The sequence below is a fragment of the Myxocyprinus asiaticus genome, chromosome 40, assembly GCF_019703515.2.
Source record: "Myxocyprinus asiaticus isolate MX2 ecotype Aquarium Trade chromosome 40, UBuf_Myxa_2, whole genome shotgun sequence".
NCBI classification, from domain to species: domain Eukaryota; kingdom Metazoa; phylum Chordata; class Actinopteri; order Cypriniformes; family Catostomidae; genus Myxocyprinus; species Myxocyprinus asiaticus.
In genome coordinates, this window is record NC_059383.1 from 11,428,957 (window position 1) to 11,451,890 (window position 22,934).

At 37.5% G+C, this 22,934-nt stretch overlaps 1 protein-coding gene across 1 annotated transcript; it reads right to left on the bottom strand.

The window, feature by feature from the left end:
• LOC127431047 (putative bifunctional UDP-N-acetylglucosamine transferase and deubiquitinase ALG13) lies at positions 1-20,403 on the bottom strand. Its single transcript, XM_051681269.1, has 24 exons — positions 20,284-20,403; positions 19,982-20,065; positions 19,835-19,885; positions 19,701-19,747; positions 19,226-19,298; positions 13,094-13,175; positions 12,799-12,961; positions 12,492-12,561; positions 12,308-12,416; positions 10,026-10,090; positions 9,799-9,899; positions 9,615-9,730; positions 8,909-9,152; positions 8,187-8,297; positions 7,106-7,250; positions 6,866-7,010; positions 5,229-5,264; positions 5,066-5,124; positions 4,632-4,703; positions 4,341-4,524; positions 3,860-3,955; positions 3,740-3,780; positions 424-607; positions 1-287 (listed from the first exon to the last, which is right to left on the bottom strand). Exons 1-24 carry the CDS (start codon positions 20,401-20,403, stop codon positions 7-9), a joined length of 2,679 nt encoding a protein of 892 aa, XP_051537229.1. The 3' UTR covers positions 1-6.
• Between the last annotated feature and the right edge of the window lie 2,531 nt (positions 20,404-22,934).

Genomic DNA, 22,934 nt, shown 5'->3' on the forward strand with positions numbered 1-22,934 from the left:
CAAGACTTAGACGAACTGTGAGTGCTGCAGGTGCGTGGGGTGAGTGGGGGTGCTGATATAGTTGACGGGGGTGTGAGAGGATGGGCAATAGGTGGCATGGTGGATTCGAGGATGCTGCCCGGCACCGGGCGTCCAGGGCGTGAGGTAGTGGTATGTTGTGGAGAGCACGGGAACATAGGGCTCATAGGTGGGGTGTAACGGTGGCTGGCCACACTGCTCCTGTACCAGGGGATAGTACACTGTGCCGGGGACCACCGTGGGAGGGGGCTCCATAGCCAGAGTGGTGCCTGAGGAGAGGAGGGTACGGAGGTGAGTGAGAGCATACAGTGCAGGAAAGAGTAGACTTTTTGACAAACTTAAGGCAGATGTGATAGTTGAGAGTGTGGAGTTTTTTGGTGGGGACAGCAGAGAATGGACGCTGACCATTGCTGTGCGTATCTCCTTGTGGATGGGGACACACGCGAACCGGCTCAGGGTAGGCCTGGGGTACGGTGTGATCAGCGGCAGAAGCGTTGCCCTGGTATGCCTGGAACTGAGACTCTGCAGCTGACTGCGGGTAAACCTGCTGCATGTGCACCATAGAGTGCCAGTAACTCTGCTGATACCACTGCAAGAAAGTAGAAAGCACTCTGTAATATTACATAGAACATGCCTTATGACTACACAAGCAAGCAAACAGCTAATGAGAGATTATCTAGAGTCAGCTGGGTAAGGTTGGACCAGCCGTTCGTAAGGCCTTACATACAACGGGATGTAAAGCTCACACTAGTGGCTTATTAACCACTAGTTAGTTAGTAACTAGTGTTGGGTAGTAACAGATAACATGTAATTTGGATTACATGATCAGAATCCAAAAATAAAATACTTGTAATTGGATAATAAAATTTTAAAATAAGCATAATCAGATTACTTTAATGGATTACATGAGTGCAATTTTGATTACATTACAAATCTGCCAATAGCAATAACTAGAGCATAAGTCACTGATTAAAATTAAACGGTAATGCCTGATGAAAGCTGCATGACTTAACGTTGTATCTGTAAATTTGTCACATTTTATTGCAAGCAACAGCAGCATGCAGAACTTTTTCTTGTTTATTACTAATGTTTAATGAAAGGAGTGTTAAATGAATACATTTAAAATTAGATTTAATCAAAACATGCAATGAGTAATGAAATTAGATTACCTAAAGTGTAATTTAAAAAAAAAAAAAAAAAAAAAAAAGTTTCATTACTAATAACATTAGCAATAACATTTAGCTGTGTAATTTGTAATCTGTATCAGTTTATATTTCAAAAGCAATCTACATAACACTTTGTAACCAACTCTGTACTTAATGTGGTTGCTTCATTTGTTTTTAAGGCAAGACTTTAAGGTTATAAGCTCTCCGTAAAGTAATGTGTAGTCACATAATGACGTTTCCCTTTATTAATTAAATAATCATCCTTCAAATTTAAAAAAGTATATGTTTAAAAAAACCTGCGCATTTCAGTTTTATCTTGTAACAATTGATGCTTGTTTTGACTCACGTAATTGTCAGTGGGAATAAAAGTCACATTTCCATTGAAATACATAAGTTGTCATGAAACCGAGGTAGATGGATTGTGACCAGGAGGAGGGCGTGGCCGGGCGAGGACGCACGCCCGGCACTGAATTGTCCTAATCAGCCAGGAGGGGGGATAAAGAAAAGCCAGGGTCACCAGTTAGTTAGCGAGACGCACGGGCGTATGTCTGTGTGTTCAATTATGTCATTAAAATTATGTTGACTGCTCTACCAGTTCCCACCTCCTCGCCGGTCCTGTGAACCCCATAACTTTGGTGCCGAAACCCGGGAAGGAGGCGGCGGGAACCGGCAGAACGGTCAACATAAATCAACTTAAACACAGACACACACAGCGGTTGCGTGTCTCTCTCTCGAACTGGCACCTCCGGCTCGTCTTTATCCCCCTCCCGGCTGATTGCCGGGCATGCGTCCTCACGGCCCGGCCACACTCTCCTCCTCGTCACACCGATGTATATGTTTTACCGATTAATCAATGCCGATAGTTGCTTTTTGGAACTATCATTATCTGCAAATATCTATTGCGATAGTTGCAGATAGTTTTTTCATCATTTCAAAACAAAAGGCCGAGGTGTGTTTCGGGCTTGTTCATACTTTTTAAAGTAATTTTTCCCTGGATATTTTTGGGTTTTTGGTTGAACAATAAACTGCATCTAGGATTTTATTTATTTAGGACTTTGTCTGTGCCCGTCATGGTAAGGAAAGAAGATTTTTTTTTTTTTTTTTTTTTTTTAAATCTATTTAAATATATAAATCAATTTTAAAAACTATTGGCTGATTAATTGTTTTTTGCCTTTCCCACCACCATAGTTATCGGTATCTGCAAAATCCACTATCAGTTGAACTCTAAAACATAGTACATTTAAAAATATAAATACTTGATTCAAATCAGTCAGTCAGTCATTTTATTCCAACTGTTAAATACAATTAATAGTGGTATTCCACAAGGATCTCTGTTGAGGCCATGTTATTTTCACTATACATGTTACCGCTTGGCTATGCGATTCGATAATATACATTTTCATTGCTAGGCTGCAGTTGTATTTGTCGTTGAATCCCAATGATCTGACTAATTTACATTTTCAAGAGTGTATATGTATAAAAAAATTGGATGGCATGTAATTTCTTTGTTAAATACCGATAAAAGACAGGTTGTAATAATTGGTCTTGATTTAAAAAAAAAAAAAATAAAATACATAAAACAGATTGAGTAAGCACTTGGACAGGTGGTCCCAAATATTCAGCCGGTGGTGAGAAATTTGGATGTCTATTTTGATACAAATTTCAGTTTTGACTATCACGTCAGGCAGTTAGTTCAGCCTTGTTTTTAATCAGTTAAGGATTATTTCCAAGGTTAGACATGTCTTGTGTTTTAGGGATACTTTGAAGCTTATACATGCTTTTATTTAGTTTCACCAAGATTATTGGGTAACATTACAATAACGTTCCATTTGTTAACATTAGTTTATGCACAATGAACTAACAATGAACAGTTGTATTTTTATTAACTAACATTAACTAAGGAACAAATTCTGTATAAAATATATTGTTCATTGTTAGTTCATGATACCTAATGCATTAAAGTTAACAAATGGAACCTTATTGTAAAGGTTTACCGATCATTGTAATGTCGTTTTCCACCTTAAATCAAAGCACTTGGCTACAGTCAGTGCAAAATGCTGCAGCTAGACTTTTGACAAGAATTAGGTCTTCAAATCATATTACTCCAGCTTTAGCTTCTTTGCATTGGTTACCAATTCACTTTAGGGCTGATTTTAAGGCTTTAGTTACATATAAATCATTACATGGTTTGGCACCAGAGTATTTAGCAGAACTTTTAAGACCTTACAAAAAGGTTAGACATCTACGATCTTCTTGTCATGAACTGATGGTTGTTCCAAGATTCGGATTCAAAACTAAAGGTGATAGACCTTTTGTAGTGAAAGCCCCACGATTATGGAACAGCCTGACATGGGATATTAGATCTGCTGATTCTATGTCTGTTTTTAAGTCTTGTTTAAAAACTCATTTGTATAGACCTGCTTTTATTACTATGTGAATGTGTTGTGCCTTACTGAGTGTATTTTAAATTTTATGAAGCACTTTGTGCCAAATTGCTAAAAGGTGCTGTAAAGTTATTATATTTAGCTCATACAGAAGTTATCAATATAACTTACCTGAACCCCCAAATTGTAGTAGTACTGGAGAACTTTACAATCTGAGAAAAGACATTGAAATTAAATATTAGACAAATATTTAGTATATAATTAACCAAATAGTAGGAGGGTTCATCTGACCTCTTGGAAGGTCGCTGCCATTGGGGTCATAAGAGTAGGGCGGAGGTGGTGCCATGGCAACCGGCTCTCCCAGCTCATTCACAAACCACGGAACTGCTGGGGGAAAATGGCATAAAATGTAACCGGATTAAATGTACATATGTGGTTTGCTAGATCACAAATATAAATGTAATCAGCTAAATCAAGCTCGGATTCATCCTGCAAGGATTTTATAGTCCGTTTCATAGAACAGCAGGCAAAAATTCCTATTGCATAGAAACGCAACCGCACACCTACTGTATAACAAAAAGCCACATGATTTTGATATAATTCATGTCCATAGCAGTTACACACTATAGTTTGATACTTAAGTTAAAGGTTTGTTCAAACCTCTAACCCGAGTATGAGCAATAGAGTGATGCATGCCTTAGCTTATTAACTGTCTAGTGTTAATAGCCGCCTAGAGAGATGCTGTATGTATATTTCAGATTAAACTGTATACCAGATCTTCCCAGAACATTCTGTGGTGGAGGCTGTCCAGGTGTGAGGATGTTGTTGGGCTGGAGGGGGTTTGGAGGGGTCTGAGAGCTCCCAGAGGATGAAGAGGAGGAGTTTGAGGTGAAGATTGCTGCCGGGGCCGAGTTAATTGGCTGAGAGGAAGAGATGACAGATGACTTCACAACCACCTGAGAGGATGATGGAGTTACACACATCCCATCGGTTTGTTTAGAGAGGCTGAGCAACACAATGTTACGATGACTAAAACTGTGGGTTTGTGATGAGGTATACTTGCCTGTTGAGAGTAACTGTAGGTAGCGACACCCTCTTGTGGCGACCCAGCGCGAGAACTGCCTTCTTGAATGGTCTACAAGACACATTATACAGTTATGCTGATAATTTTACAAATTCCTTTCCTCATTTAGCACTAGAACTAAATGCAATTTGACATTTATCAACATCTTGCAGTTTCTGCAATAGTTATGCAAATTTATAAAATTGTTCAAGACAAGCAAATTTATATACACAAGACATTAATCACAGTTTCCCCTTCATAAGTTTTATGAAGTATTGTCCCCTTTTCAACATTCTCAAACACTGGGGAAAACAGTAATTGGTTTAGTAGAGATTGTGTAGCGCTCCAGATTTTCCCCACGGAACTCATGCCAGCCACAGTATCAGCATTTTGGTGGACAAATTTGACAAATGAAGTCATATAGAAGACAGTACCAGATTGGTGGTAGACTCAGCTGCTGCAGCATACACAGATGGACTCTGAAATCCAGCCTCTGCAATACAAGAATATGATGCTTTAAGAACAGTGCACACAGGATACCATGACAGGTGCATAATGCTGAAGTAACACCAACATTGTAGCCATTAATGAACTTACCTGAGGCAGAGTAGAGGTACTCCTCTGCGTATTCACCTAGGCAGCACAAACAGATCAAATTAACATCCATCCATTATAACACATATGGGCCGTCTCGAAACCTAGTGAGCTGCTCAAAGCAAACTCTCTGATGTGAGGCACAACGTAAAAAAAAAAAAAGGCTTAATGTTTTTTTAATTAGAGGAGCCATTATTTTAACCATTTCAGCTATTGTCATCAAGCACATTTCAAATGTGTAATGTAAAAGCTAAAATCAAGGCATGTATCCCACAGTTTTTCACTAAATGAACACAAGCAAGAATGATATTTAGAATGATACCAATATAACAATATATAGTAATTAGGGCTGTTGATTTAACGCCAATTATGAAAATAACACTTAAAATAATGCAATTAATCATGCCCGCTAAATTCTGTATTAAGCCTTAATGATTTTGCGTTGCACAGTCAGCAGGGGACAGCCTTAACTTGAGCTGTACAGGCAACACGCATCCTCAAACCAACGAGACCTGGCAGCACAAAGTGAATACGGAGCCTTATACAGATGATGTGCTTTTGCACGTCAAAGACAGTTAGGCAAACCACAATAGAATGCAAGGAATCGTGACATTTTCCAGTTTCAATCTACATTTAACCTGACATAGCATCTTAAAAATGTGCATTTATGGCATGAGATGCTGAAACATGACATGCGAGACCCAAAGTGAGACCGTCTGAAGCATGTGCACATGCTACATAAACATTTTAAATTGTGCAGACAGAGCACATTCTGTGATAGACTGATCAACTCAAATGAAAATGGATTAGTCTAGAGTAGGCAAAAAAAAGAAAAAAAAAAAAAAAAAAAAAAAAAATTAATAGGCTTATGGAAAAAGGCCTAACTACACAGTATGGTAAAGATGCCCAAGATATGGAAATGAAAATACATTATAAAGCCACTTATATAATCAATGCTTCTTCAGCCACAATAATATAATACATTTTAATTTGAATATTATATAGGCCATTTACAATTATTATATAATAAATCATCTTTATTTGGGGGCCTTTCTCAGAAAATATTGGTGATTTGATTAATTAAATTGCCACATGTAATAAAAAAAAAGAAAAAGGTTGACAGCCCTAATAGTAATAAACCACAATAATTACCGAATAATAAAATGTAAACCATTAAATTACTTATTTTGGGTGGATCAGCTGCATGCTTTATTCAGCTATACATCCAAAACAAACAAAGAACAGTGTTTACTGAATTACTTTATTGCCATTATGAACATTTGTAAATTAGTTGCCTAAACAGTCAACTTCACATTGGCCCTTTTAAAAGCATAAAAACAAAGCCGTTTTTAACAATTATACAGAAAGCGAGCAACAGACATGTCTGTGAACTGGTTACAATGCTCAAACACCGCAACAATGTGTTAAACAGAAAATTACATTGAAAATTGAGTAAACAACATTAGACTACATGGACTGCTATTAATTGACACTTAACAATAGTTAATTGTGGCATCTGTAATTGTAATCTCGATTATTCAATTAATTGGGCAGCACTAATGGATGCAACTATGCAATTATTAAACATTCTATAGCAAATCAGATGCATATTTATAGCTTGAACAAAATGTTAGCTGTACCTTGGTCAGCAGTAGTGCTCCTTTCATCAGGGTCCTCCTCTGATGATGTCATGTGCTGTTTGCCTGATGGAGGGACTGGACTGGGGACCCTTGGCACCCAGTAAGCAGTGGCCCCTGGAACCATGGGGCTGGGGACCGCTTGACCCTTCAGAACCAGACAGAAAAAAAAAGTAGTAAGGTAATTTAAACAAAGCCCAAATCACATTCCCAGCTGTTAGTAAAGACGACTGGGTGTCTCACTGGTATTGGTGAGAAGGCACTTTCATCAGTCTCTTCAATCTCATAGAAGGTGATACTGCCCTCCACGTCCTGGGTTTCCTCTCCTGGCTCAGGAACACAGCTCAGACACTCTTTATTTAGAGTGTGCATCTGCCGTCGACGACTCCTACACACACACACACACACACACACCATTCATTTATACACAGATCCGAGTTTTGGTCTTTATACGAAAACATCCTTTAAATATAGGCAATACATTGCCATGCCATTTTGATTTTAGTTGATTGTACTCTGACTGAATTGCCATACAATTTTAGCCAATAAAAATTGACAATTTTTAAACACTTAAAATTGGGGGGGGGGGGGGGGGGTATACTGTACATTTATCCATATATAAAGATTTTCAGGAATAACAAAATACAAGTGAAAAATGTTGTGAAAAACTAAACTCCATAAAAGGAAAAGTTCACCCAAAAATGAAAATTCAAGGTTCCTAGTGCCATCTAGCACCCTGCGCACGCGTTGAGCACTAGAAAGTGTAATCAAGTTTGAAATCATGATTGCCAAGGAGACTGCTGATGTCAAGATTTATAGTGAAAAAGGACTTATATGTTGGTCTGTTCTCATTCAAAATCAATTAGATCACTTCAGAAGACATGGATTACTTTTAAGTTGCCTTTGTGTGCTTTATGGAGCTTCAAAGTTCTGGTCACTATTCACTTGCATTGTGAGGACCAACAGAGCCGAGATATTTTTCTAAAAATCTTCATGTGTTCTGCAGAAGAAAGTAAGTCATGCACATCTGGGATTGCATGAGGGTGAGTAAATGATGAGAAAATCATTTTTGTGTGAACTATTCCTTTAAACAACAGCATACTGATACACAGAATATTAGCTACACAAGTACAGTAACTGGATAAAGCCATTTTTTTACCCACATTCGGCACTTGAAGTGACAATTGTGCATATAACATATTTAGCAAACTGTACTTATGTACATTACAGCTTCGTTTTCCTTCACGTCAAATTAAGTGTAACATCTATTATGACTAAGGTCTATAATCTACTTAAAGTAAATGTTTCCAGAAGTTTTCCCTACCGAGACCTGAATGAGTAGTTATCATAACTCTGGTAGCAGCGCTTGCCGGGACTGGGATAATAGGCCATCTCTGGTTCAAAAAGGTGGTGTCGGTTCAGGAATCGGGCCGAACTTCAGACAAGAAGAGATGTGGCATAGCGGAGGGACCACAAAAAATAGTCACATGCAAAGGATATCCAATAAATGAGTAAATGCTGGATTACACTGTATAACTTCAGCAGACTCGGCCCAACTGAAAATCTGTATAAAATCAGAGTTTGTCAGCTCCAGTCTGCAGACAGATTTCACAGGAAATTGCAAAGTATATGATGGGTACCAACTCCAATCTATTCAGAGGACATTTTTAGCCAACTACCCATGACTACAGAGGAAATCTTGTGCATGTTCAGATTTTAAAAAGTTGTGTAGTGTAACCCCGCCTTAAGGACAGTAAAGTGATTTACATTTAACAGGGCTCCCACACCTTTCGACCAATGAATTTATGACTTTCAGTTTGTGATTACTAGATAAAGATTTTTAAAAAGGTAATTTTCAAGAGACTGCACTCAAAAATAATTTTCTAGCGTATGAAATTTTTTTCCAGGCCTAGTCATCACAATTTTAAAATTCCCTGATATCTCTAAGTTCCCCATGACTGTGGGAACCCTGTTTTTAATCAATTTCAGAAGAAAACAAGAAGAGCAAATAATGAATATGTGTCTGTAACCAAGCATCTGCCTGACCTGGGTGGTCCGTACCCACGAGGATGTCTGTGCGGAGGGTGAGGTCGGTAGTGTTCATAGGCCAGACCTGCAGGAGGTAGAGCCGGGCCGTGCACTCCTGGAGAACGGACAGGGTGAATGTTTCCAGGCCCGGGTTGCAGGCGGGGAGGTAAACCAGTCTGAGGACGACTGTAAGACACTGCCATCAACATCTCCTTACCACGAGGCTTCTTGAAGAACCGTCGCCTCCCGCGCAGCTCTGGGTCTTTATAAGAGAAACACTTTATAGTGACCCAGCATACAATCTGATCTGTTCAAGTGCCCTGCAGACTATTACTGATCCTCAATTTCCATGAAATCAGAAATTGAGTTTTGTTTTTTTAGTCCATGTCTAATAGCTTGGAGGCCACCTATATAAACTCAGCAAAAACAGAAACATCCTCTCACTTTCAACTGCTTTTATTCTCAGCAAACTTAACGTAAATATTTGTATGAACATATGACACATGTTCATTAATTGTTTATGGTTCACTGAACAAGCATGGAAAACATTGTTTAAACGCTTTACAATAAAGGTCTGTAAAGTTATTTGGATTTTTACAAAATTATCTTTAAAATACAGTGTCCTGAAAAAGGGACATTTCTTTTTTTGCTGAGTATATTAGTGTACTCCGAAAAGTGAGCACTGAATGGGCCCTAATGCAAGTGAAGAGGAGAAGTGGCCCACCTAATTCTCCAGCGTACTGCTCTGGATGGTTGTAGGAGTTTCCCTTTCTGCTTGGCGTGATGTTCCAGGCTGGCACAGGATTCACTGGCTTCAGATTGGTCAAGGAAACCAGGTGCCTTGAGGAATGAAAGATGACATTTAGTGATGCTCAGAGATGTGTACGGATGAGAAAGTGGAGACTCACTTTTCTCCAAGCTCTTCAATGAACACAGTCACAGCAGTGGTGTGAGTCCCTACTTCCTGTATGAAAGCATTGTAATACTTTCCCTTTGGATCTAAACGGACCTGGGAAACAAAACATGGAGATCTATGTAAGAGGCGGAAATACTGCTAAAAGCAGGGGTTTGCCATAATGAGATCACATTTTGGAACGGTGTTGATACTTGAACCTGATGATGGATTTTGCCCCACCTGACATTTATCTCCCAAAAAATACTGCCTGCCAGCAAACACCATGTAATCAGTCTTCTGTAGCTCTAGAACAAAGGATTATCAAAAGGTACATGCTATCAGCAACATGCAGACACTAACATAACTATGGACTCAAATGCCAATTTCATTAAAGTAAAATGAAAACTAACTGGTATATTTTAAGGAAATACTGCAAGCATGTTAGACTTGACAAATGAATAGCCGGTAAACACTTACCTACTGTCCCTCATTAGGTGATACTTGATTTAAACTTGCCTACAGGCATTCCCAAGGGCATTTTTGGTGAAATCACAAACCATCAAGAACATATCCAGGTCATATTTTACCCCAAAATCACAAGATAAAGTTGGTTACATTTTGCATTAAGAAACTGAAGCTTAATTTTGGGGCCACTGAAAGAATAGCTAACCCTAAAAAGAAAAAAAATGTCATTTATTTTCCCTCAAGTTGTTAAACTTGACCTGTCCGTTTAATCCTTTAATTCTTATGAGGAACACAAAGGCGATGTTAGGCACTTTATTGCATACTTTTCTATACAATGCAAGTGAATGGAGACTGAGACTAACATTCTGCCCAACCCCTCCTTTTGTGTTCCACAGAAGACAGACATGAGGGTAAATTAAGCAAATTTTCATTTTGGTGTGAAGTATCAGATTTCTTTCTTTGACATTTCCCCCAATTGTCATTACTGATATATATCCCCATGAGACCCGTGCGTGACTGCTGGGTGTATTTTTCATTTCCTTTTTTTGATTTGTAACTAGTTTCCTCTAATAAACTTGCACAATAAATATATACATTTATCCAGTTTAGAGAAAATAGTTTTCCTAAAAATGGATGTCCTCATATGGGGACAGTGGGACTAAGTTGTGAAATTTAAAATTTCCGCCCAAGCTATTCAAAATTAAGATCATCAAATTGTTTGTTTTTGAGATGTTACAGATATTACAGCTGATTTTCTGTAAAGCTGCTTTGGAACAATGTGTATTGGGAAAAGCACAAAAAAATAAAAAATAAAAACATAAATAAAAATGATTTGACTTGTTACAATGTTTTTTCTTTGTGCAAAGAATGACCATTGAGATTTTGAAGCCAGTCAAACAAACAAGTGATGGCCAGTGCTGAAGCATTATACCAACCAGAAATTAAATAATTCTGGTTCAAAAATAAAATCATACATTATAAATTCTGAATCCAAATACTGATTACCATTGTCCCAGGTCTGCAAACCATGTGAGTGGTGCAAACATCATTTGCAGCCCGAAACTGAACTTTTGACTGGATGTTAGGAGAGGATGCACCCTAGCTCCCCATTTAACCTCCAGTGTGCTATCTGTCTGCACTGGTCTTAGAACAGTTCGAAATCCACATTATTTTCATCCTAACTCCATATGAAGCCTCTGAAAGCAACATTTTTCAGCTTTTGGATGAACACATTGATTCTCAATGTAATAATGCACAGTAAATATAGGCTTTATAAGGGGAAAATAGCACTATAGTCCACTATAGTGGTCATTGTGTTTAACAGCGTGCCGTTTCACAACAAATGCCATTTACATTTTTTTAGCCATATTGGATGAAACTAGAGACTCTAATCTTTTGATTCAAACAGGTTTCAATGTAAAAACTTCATTAGGTTTCTTACCAGATGTAGTTTTGTTGGCATTTCTCCCAAAGACGAACTTCACTAAGATCGGCACCATTTTTTTTTTGTCACATGACTCAAAGTTTAACTCTTCACTGACAGCCCAGAGTGTCCTGAACGGAGATCAGTCGGTTTAAATTCAATTAAAGTATGCATTGTGTATGGCAAAGACAAAACACACAGTCCACCCAGAAGGATGCGGGGGTCAAACGAGGATATATAAATATATGGTATTACAGTATTTACTAAATTTAATTTGTACTAATTAATAAAAAAGTCATTATGACAGTAGAGCAAAATGTGAATACTTTCATGACAACTGAAGTCACAATGCAAAAAATGTTAATGGTCATAAAATAGGCATCATTTTCTTCATGCCAAATACACTGTAATTTCTTATTTTTCCTTTACTGATTTTGGGGCAAAATATGACATTTCTTTGTAAGATTCACACTTTTAGTAATAACACTATAAAGCTGAACTAATATTTGACAAGCAGCAGGGGCTTTCTATTTCATCTTATGGACTCTGTTGGTTAATTATGCATATCAGTCCTATTAATTCAGACAAAGAGTTAATAATAAAACCTTTTAAAAAGCAAATGGAGTGAACAGACCTTTGCGGCTGTCATGCCACACGTCAAATTCCACATTGCGGTACAGCTCTGGCTCTAAGGCCTTCAGTACCTTGTACGGTAGAGCCAGTTTTCCTGACCCTTCTGTAGCCTGGGGCAGAGAGAGAGGTCAATCAAATACTGATGAAAGTTTTAATGAAATCTAATGAACGGTGGATTTAGTCACCTTCTGGTCCTCAGCTCCAGCTTTGGCTTTGTCTTCGGAGCGGTTCTGACCGTTCGGCTCCCAATCCTCTCTAGAACAACAAAGCCAAGCAAAACAATTATTACTGGTCAATCCAATGTCCAGGTTATAGATTAATTACAAAGTATACTATTCTTCTATAGAGAAGGTGAAGTGTCATTTATGTGTCACTAGCAGCACCAAACAGAAATGCAAACATAATTGGTTTCTTTAATTTGAGGAATGTGTGGCATGTCAACTGCTGACCATTTTTAATGCTTGCCATGATGAAAGAAATGAAATGGAAGACCTTTGAGTGCGGTCCTCTGGGGTATCATAGCCAGCCTCCTCACTGCACATAGACTGGCTGTTTCTGTACCGCCGCCCCATTCCTCTGAATCCCTCCAGCGCCATCTGCAGCTCTTCCTCCTCAACGCCCAGGGCACGAGTGTATAACAGTTCATACAACAGAGCTGAAAATATGCATCTCATAATTGTGGGAGAAACTTACAATATTACCCAATTTCAAAGCAAAATGTTTACCATTTTGCAAGGTTAAGATTGCATTCCACTGAGAATTTAGTCCTGATGCATGGTTAACTCACCCTGACATATTGCCGCATTCATTGGATAATTCTTGGGGTATACAATGTCATAGTGGCCATTGTTTGAGCAACACAGCAAAACCTGTGAGGTGGAATGAATGTCATTGGTACATAAACATAAATGACATTATTCAAACTCGAGCAGATGTGTAAATTGGTCATATCCATTTGTATCTAAATTGCCCAATCAAATTTAATGCGATATTAAATGCTGTAAGAATAGTTTTATGAATGATTTTAAGAGGCAGTAACACTAGGCTGAGGACATGAATTTTTTTTTTTTTTTTTTCAGACAATGCAACAGACCAGAATATGATGTCTTGTGGGAGGGCTTCTGATGAGAGTAAATAATACATCACAAATAGGGGCGTATGATGAGTAGCAAGGGCCCCGGGACCAATTTTCTTTAGGGCCCCCTGGGCCAATTAATTTTAGACTATCTTTTGAAGTAGAGATCCAAGCAATCCATTTTCATTGATTAAAGTCTCTTTTAATACCCTTTCTACCCTTAACACCCTTTTATTTACAGTCAGATTAATTCTAATCAAACATACAGGACAGATGTTGTAAGGAAACCACTCAACTGAAAAATGTTTGCAGCCGCTGTTCCTAAAGAGACCATTTTAGCTGTTTTTTTGTTTTGTTTTTTTTAACTTATCAAAATGTAAACAAACGTAAATACTACAAATTATACATACAAAAAGAGCCATGTAACAAAATGTGTAAACATGCATATATTTGAAGGAGCAATAATACATTATGAAATATTTTAACTTCAAACACTTTCAGTATTGAAGAATTTAACAAATAGACTCCTACAGCATCTATACATGGGTTTGGTAAAAATGCTCTATAAACCATTAGTACAAAATAGTAAAAAAAATAAAATAAAAAAAAAAAGACGCCCACTTAGGGAGACCATGCAGGTCATATTTGGACAGCCAAGACAAAATGCAAATTTTTTTTTTCCACAGTGCAAGTTAAATGTTAGTTGTGGGATTCTATTAAATTAATTTTTAGGTTTCAATCCTGTAAATATCTGTGTTGAAAATCTGTAGCCGACATTAAAATATTAAGTGACATCTCATATCATTATTACACCATACATATCATTATTATAAAATAGTGGTAATTTTATTTGATTGAAAATTCTGTTTGGAACGACCCTAAAGCTTGGCTACCATTATTATTCTCCCATCGAAGTGCCCTGCAAAGGCATTATTTCTGCTTTCAAAGTGGCCATAAATCCCCTAGACTACATGACATTTACAGAATGTTCAAATGAGCTAAGAGTTTGTTTTGGAATGTTCATGCTTTCTGACTGCATAACTGTACATTTTTTTTTTTTTATTTCAAGCATTTAAGGTTGTTAAACCAACATTATAGTTGGTCTCGACAAACTTTACATATTTACTCTATACTTTTGTACCACACACGTGTGTGAAAACAATATCAATATCTTATTATCCCCAACTACTCAGGCCAAAAAGCTGTTGAAGCTATAAGCTAAATAATATTTATAATCTAATAATCTCTCATATTTGATACATCAGGATTTGAAGGTCATTGTCCTCCTGAGACCCAGCAATTCATTTTTGTAAAGGAGTTTTGTTATTTGAGTTTTTCCTCAGCCCATACTTGCCACAGTAGTAAATATTGGGGAATAGAGAACAGACTGGGTTTTTCAGAGATACATGTTTGGGAGTATGGCCTAAACAACCTTGATCTATAGAAAAGACATTACAATTCAGCACATCAAATACAGTATGATTTTCAATCAATTATGTTTTTTTTTATACACCAAACACTATATTGCACTGACTCTTGAGATAAGGGACAAAACATGATTTAAATATTTTTTTTTTTTAAATACCAAATTAATTTGAAATGGATATATTGTAAGAGAACAATTATTTCCTGAAAATGTACATTTATTGACTTCATAACTTACATCTTACTGTAATTTGTGACAACTCTGTCAGACATACTAAAAAGCATACCATTTTAATTTGATTCATCCAACAAAAGTGTAATGGTGTTGAATAAAGGAGTTAAGTTTTCACACTTATGAAAATTCTGACGGAGTTGACAAAATTATTCCACAATTCTTAACAGAAATTATCATAATTTGAATGGAGTTGACATGTTGAAGCTGTGACCACAGAGACTTAAACATTGTTTAAAATAAAAAGAAACAATTGTTTTTGACTTACTGGGCTTCTGCTGTTGCATCCACCATGAGCAGGAAGTGGGAAAGGGGTACTCAAGTTACAACTTGTTGTTAAACACTTTTTGGCAGTTTACCATTGTGACCTCTTGTTGAGAACAGTTAAGTTACATGTGCTTCCAAATATAGCGCATGCATTTTTTAAAAAACTAATGAAAATATATACGCAATACATGCCCCAAGTATATGCGCATAGAGATATATATATATTTTTAGAATTTTATCATTGAGTTTCTTTATGTTTAACAAAGAGGACTTTTGTATGTAGGACATGTTTTGTCCCTTTTCAAGAATCAGTAATTGCAGTTTACTGGGTCTCAGGAGGTAATAGTAAGACGACAATATAATAGCTTGTAAACAAGTAAATCCATGAGGTCTTTATAATGACAGAGCAAGCTGCATTTATAAAATAGCAGTTCACTCTTTAAATATCTTATAAAAATTAAAGGTCAGTAATTTCAAAACGCTGATTTTTGTGGGTATGAAATGTAATGATGATTGAGAGATTTACCTCAAAAGACTGTTGTATTGTATTTGATATGCATTTAACAATTTTTCTATAAAATTAAGCACATGTTGCTTCAAATCAGTAAATACTAATTTTGTAACATCAGTAGCAACATAAACGTTAGTTACTTTTATCCAAATCGGATTTCACATAAAAAAGACGAGTGCGTCACAATACGAAGGCAGCCATTTTGGAAATGAAATTACATGGTCTTCTCCATCCAGAAAAGCACACAAACTTTCACCAGGAGGCAGCAGACATTTAGTACACTACATACACCAGGTTTTTCAGCAAAGTTTTGATTATGTTGATGTAGAGGCTTTAGAAAGTCATGATCATATCAAATATGATACACGCGACATTAGTGTTAGAGTGGCTAAAAATAATAATAATATTAGAAACAGGGAGGCAAAGGGGTCCTATAAGAGGACTGCGGGCCCTCACAGTCACAGGGCACTACTGAAGGGGCCTTGTCTAGTCTTTGGGGCCAAAATATTTAAGCATATATAAACATTTGTTTTCAAAGTTGATAGGCCTTTCAACCCAGGACCCCAGCGCTCTGCAGCCAATAGGTCAGCATGCGAGTATGTGACGGTTCAATCTTCTATTTGCCATCTTTGATTTTTAATGGGAATGACAACGAGGCTGTGAGGGATAGACTTACCATCTCTTCAATGGCACAAACAGCATAAAGCTCTTAGATCACAACCGATTTTCCACAACTCATGCTGTCTGGAGTTCTTTGTATACTGGATGTTCTTGGACAGATATTTTATCAATGTTTTCTCCGCGAAACGATCCAAAAACACTTTAAACGACAGTACAGCCCATTGAAGAGATGGTAAGTCTATCCCTGCCAGCCTCGTTGTCATTCCCATCAAAGATGGCGCTTGCGCAGTCAATAGACCTTAGTCACGCTTTCTCTTGTCATTCGGATTCATAGTTCCGAGTTCAAACTTTTGCCCGTATCCGAATGCAAAATTTCTTGACATGTCCTTGCATTTCCGGTCTCCCACGTTCGAATGCATTTTAATTTGTACTGCTTCTAAAGTGTAGAAGCAGTACAAATGATACATTAAGGCTGCAAACCAAAAAAAAAAAAAACAGAATACTGCACACTATACAAGAGCCTCTTTTTTTTTTTTTTTTTTTTTAAATACACGTTTCAAACTACATCAGTAAAGCTCTACATTATCATTATATGATCATTACATTTTTGTTTTGTTCAGTGAGTGGTGTCCAGTTATCTTTTAATAAAAAATAAAAACATTAAAAATGCAAAATTATTTTTATCCAATTGTGTCAAATTTGATCACACTGGCAAATATGAATTTTTTTTTGGGCGCTTCGCTAGAGCCATTATATTTCAGGGAGTCAGAAGTGCATGGAGAAATACAAGACTATGTGCAAGTGTCCAGGCTACTATGACATTTGAAGAACTAGTCATTGGATTTGACCAAGTTTGTGTGGTTCATGGCATCAAATCTTTGAGTTTTATTTGAGCCAGTTGGGTATCAAATCAACATGAAATCTATAAACCCAAATGTATATAGTTCATAAAAAGTCAATATTTTTGCAAGGAAGGAAATTCCGACCAAGAGTACTAATATTTTCCACTAATGTCTTGAAGTTATTGTCTGTAAAACCTTTTATGACTGCTGCACCATTGTGAATGAACGGCCACTTTGTTGCACACCAGTCAAACAAAAACCGAACTGTGGTTGTTTGTTGTACATGGCAATCAGACAGTCGGTTCCTGTCTAAGTGGACAGTTCACAAATATAATGCAGCCTTTAAGTGGAGTCGGAAATACTGTAATTAAGAATTCAGAGCACATGAATGACAAAATGAAGTCACAGATTCCCACTTGTAAATATCAAAAACTCTCAAACTCATACTAGATGATACCAGAGTTGTGGGCGTGTCGAGATGAAAGATGATGGAAAGTAATGATTTTGCTAATCATTTAATATATTTCAGTGCTTTCTAAATCTTAATTGGTTATACACTCACGGACCACTTTATTAGGTACATCTGCACACTTATTTATGCAATTATGGCAGCAGTGCAATCCATAAAATCATGCAGATATAGGTCAGGAGCTTCCGCTAATGTTCAAATCAACAATCAAATTTTTTTGATCTTCGTGATTTCAACCATGGCATGAGTGTTGGTGCCAGACAGGCTGGTTTGAGTATTTCTGATCTCCTGGGATTTTCCATGCACAACAGTCTCTAGAGTTTACTCATGGTGCCAAAAACATCTAGTGAGCGGCAAGTCTGCGAACGAAAATGGCCTGTTAATGACAGAGGTCAGAGGAGAATGGCCAGACTGGTCCAAGCTGACAGGAAGATGACAGTAACCCAAATAACCACACGTGACAACAGTTCAGAAATGCTTTTCTGCATAGAACATACAACACGTCGAACATTGAGGCGGATAGACTATAGCAGCAGAAGACCCCTCCGGGTACCACTAATGTCAGCTTAGAACAGGAAACTGAGGACTCAGGCTCACCAAAACAGGAGAGTAGATGACTGAAAAAACATCACCTGGTCTGACGAATCTCGATTTCTGCTGAGACATGCAGATGGAAGGGTCAGAATTTGGCGTAAACAACATGAATCCATGGAAGCATCTTGCCTTGTGTCAATGGATCAGGCTGGAGGTGGTGGTTTAATGGTGTGGGGTATGTTTTCTTTAGGCACCTTAATACCAGTAGAGCATTATTTAAATGCCACAGCCTACCACAGTATTGTTGCTGACCATGTGCATCCCTTTATGACCTTGGTCTAACCATCTTCTAATGGCTACTTCTAGCAGGATAATGCACCATGCCACAAAGCACACGTCATCTCAAACTGGTTCCAGGCACATGACAATGAGTTCAGTGTACTCCAATGTCCTCCACAGTCACCAGATCTCAATCCAACAGAACACCTTCGGGATTTTTTTGGAACAGGACAGTCGCACCATGAATGTGCATTCGACAAATCTGCGGTAACTGTGATGCTGTCATGACAGCGTGAAGCAGAATCTCTAAAGAATTTTTCCAGCACCTTGTTCAATTTATGCCACAAAGAATTCAGGCCATTCTGGGGCAAAGGGGGTGGGGGGTTCAACCCAGTATTACAGAGGTGTACCTAATAAAGTGGTCACTGAGTGTATATGCTAGATCTTTCAGTCAACTCGTATAAAAGCTAAATTGCTCACCCGTTGTGGTTTGTTTTATGCAAACTAATTAATTTGCCAGATACCATACATTAATAAATCATATAGGCAGCGCAAAAGTGATGCAGGTGTGTTCACTTATGATTTTTCACTAGTACAACAGAATTGTGTATTAGTTTAGATTCTTATTTGGTTTCCGACTTGAATACATGATGTAATTTCTCACCTTTGGTAAATTGTCCTCCTCTGCAATCTCTGTTGGCGGCTTACCTGGATACCTGTAAATGACAAAGCACCGCCTGCCCCAAACACCATTGACAAATTACTTGGCCATTACATTTAGATTGACTCAAGTCAACTAAACACAGAAAATTATCAAAGTCTCATTTCAAAGGATGACACAACCTGGATCAGATTTTGAGTTAAGATCCAGTAAGTTCTAGATCTAGGCATTTTACCATGTAATACTTGAGAATACTGTTGTCCTGTACCAAACACATGGCATCTCAATGAGAGCAAGCAAACCATACAGGCTAATTAGGAGCTTAAAAGGAGAATTTACCTAACAATACTGCAAATAAAAATGAGGCTTTTAGACAGTTAATACAGTTCATAACACGTCTAATAGAATGTGCAAAGTACTGGTCCAAAAAAAAAAAAAAAAAAAAAAAAAAAAAATGAAAACAAAATGCATAGCATACCTGTACAGTAAAGACAATGCTTTTATCTCCACTTGACCTGCAGTTTCCTAAGAATTTAGTACATTACATAAGTGCATTACTTTTGAAAGTTTGAAAGGGTCGCTCTGTTAGTATGCGAGACCCTGAAGACAAACCTTAGGATCCTCCAAACGTTCCAAATACTTCTCAAATGATCCTTCAACAAACTGCAAACACAGTAATACCATATCACTAACATAAATAATCACATGAATGACAGGTTACACAAAGTTTCTGCGCATGTCAAAAATGTCAATACTCACAGGCTCAAAGTTGCATCTGTTTGCCCTCATGAAGTTGACACACTCTTTTCGAATTCTTTGATGGTAATTCTGGGAGTAATAAAGCTTTTAACAAAATAAAAGCATTAATAAAGTTGCATAACTTGTCAAAAATGGCGCGCACACCTGGAAAGTTGCGAGGTATATTCATGTAAGTGTCGTCTAATTTCAACAGTTACGGTACTTCATAAACGGTTTTCTAAAAATGAGTATTTCCACAATTATTGATTAAGACAGCAAAATATACAGTTTTACATGATTTAAGGTGCAATTTAATGAATTACCTGCTCAGAAACAGCTCGAAACAGACAGGACGCGTCTCTCGCCATCATTTTTCGGTAGAGCCCGATGCTGGCCAGGTACTCGTCCATGTTTACAAAATACTTCTTCAAGGCTTTCTGCATCTTAAAGAAATGATAAATAAAAAACAATACATACGCAGAGCTTCACGGCTTTCCGCCTGGACGCGGAAAAAAACAGTGAAGGTCGAAAGTTTCCTTTCGGGTTTGAGAATGAAACAGGTGCTGCAAATGAAGTCTGATTGAAGCGCAGCACTGTCTTTTTTTGGCGCGACTTTGGATTTAAAAACGATGATGCTACATTTATGGAACACCGCTGGAGTACTGCAATTGGCTTTAATTGGAAAGGTAACTTTGTTACATTCCTATTAACCCCCTGAAGGCCCAATACATAAATAAAATGAACTTTGATAGGTATACACTCAATATTCTTCAAACAGGTAGGCTAGTTAAAGGTGGGCTTTTATCAATTTCAGTTCAGTTAGGTGGCTTCATAGGCAGAACTGCAAACAATAGATACAATGTTGTCAGATATTAACCAGAAAGTGATGGCTTTATAAAAAGGCCTAATATAAACAACATTTTATGTCTTATACAGATTAACTGAAGTGAACTTGTTTTGCTCCGAGGTATGTAAGGAGCAGTGTTGGGTGTAATGCATTACTTAGTAATTAAATTACTTTTTCAGTGGGAAAAGTAATTTAATTAGTTACTTCTGATGTAACTGCAGTATTGTATAGACTCTAGAACACTTCTATATAAAACAATAGTGAATTTAAAATCAAAATTTAACGTCTAATGTTAAAAGGTGTTTTGTTTTTTTAATTGATTTTTTATCCCCTTTTCTCCCTATTTGGAATGCCCAATTCCCACTACTTAGTAGGTCCTCGTGGTGGCGCAGTTGCTCACTTCAATCCGGGTGGCCAAGTCTCAGATGCTGCCGCTTCTGAGACAGTCAATCCGCGCATCTTATCACGTGGCTCATTGTGCATGACACCGCGGAGACTCGCAGCATGTGGAGGCTCATGCTACTCTCCGCAATCCACGCACAACTTACCACACACCCTACTGAGAGCGAGAACCACTAATCTCGACCACGAGGAGTTTACTCTATGTGAATCTACCCTCCCTAGCAACCGGGCCAATTTGGTTGCTTAGGAGACCTGGCTGGAGTCACTCAGCATGCCCTGGATTCGAACTCGTGACTCCAGGGGTGGTAGTCAGCAGTCACTCGCAGAGCTACCCAGGCCCCCCAAAATATGTTTTCTAATTTAACGCTGCCCCCTTAAATTCTTTGGCCAGTTCATGAAGAATTTATTTGATTTTATATGATTTATTTGAAAGAATGAAAAGATCAGTTTCATGTCTATCCTTGTATTTTTCTTCTGGCCAAGGATGATAAGGGTTTAAGAAAGTAATAAGTAATGCAATTACTTTTCAGACAGAGTAATTAGTAGAGTAATCTAATTGCACTGTAGAAGATGTAATTAGTAGTTAGTAATTAATTACATTTTTAGAGTAACTTACCCAATACTGGTAAGGAGAATGGTTAAAAATGTATAGTTATGCAGGTCTGTGTGTGTTAGCTGTAGGTAAGTAATGAATCAATTTTGGACTGGTGTGCTTGCTAAGTAGTTCACCACTTCAAATGTTCCCCAATGTGTTCAAATGTGTAAGACAATGTAGCCCTACTTATGACTTTTATGTCATTTATTAAACATGGACACTTTTGACAAGAAGCATTCATGCACATGATATTCTGAAAACTTTTATTTGATTAATTGTTTTATTTTAAGTGGATTTTTATTGATAGGCTATAGTAATTACAAAAAACTAGCAGGGACCTCCATGCAAATAACGGTTTCTCTCAGATGTGTACTCTTACTTCACATAGGGTGCTTCAAACGAAACACAAGTTGTGATGTATTTGCGAAATGTATATAATAATGACAGTAGTGTACTTGCCATGTTTTGTCCATGTACCTACCGTCCGATACGAACAAAACAAAACAAAACAAAACGTGCTCGAGCGCCGGACTGTTGCTATGGTTATCCCTTCAGGTGAACGCGACTGTTAAGAAGGTCTGTCTGTCGTAATACATGACGCTGTTGTATGAGGCAAGTCAAACCCATTTTTTTCTGTCATTTATTGTATTAACCTGTAATACCCCGAAATGACAAATGGAGAAAAAAACTGGAAATGTGGTAAACCGAGCAATAATTAGTTAAATAATTAGATCCAAACAAATAACGTTAAAGTGTAAATGAGCATTTTCATTTGAATGTTTTCATACTGGGGAAACTGCTTGACTTCAAAGGATTCACACGGTGGCGCCAAAGCTCGTGAAGAGAGACGAGATGTCGCTAGTAGGCAGAAATAAACATTGTTGTCGGCCTATTTATTAACTTCTCTCTTTAACAAGTCATGTATCATATAATACCATATGGTAAAATCTAATTATTATAGTGCAATAAATACAACTAAACCTTAGAAAATAATAAAGTGACTAGGAGGACGATTTGTTTAAACATTTTAGCCCGAAATCATTTGATTTAGTTGCAATGAGGTTTCTGTAGTCTACCTTATTGTCCTGTCCTGCTGTGTGATATTTTTCACTATAATTTGCCTATAAGTA

Bases quoted from the DNA above. Each gene is read 5' to 3' on its own strand.
- LOC127431047 (XM_051681269.1), bottom strand. From the start codon at position 20,403: ATGCAGAAAGCCTTGAAGAAGTATTTTGTAAACATGGACGAGTACCTG. The intron at 19,748-19,834 runs GTTTGTCTTCAG...CTAAATTCTTAG, and splicing joins AACGTTTGGAGGATCCTAAG to GAAACTGCAGGTCAAGTGGA. The intron at 7,251-8,186 runs GTAGGGAAAACT...GTGTGTGTGTAG, and splicing joins AACTACTCATTCAGGTCTCG to GAGTCGTCGACGGCAGATGC.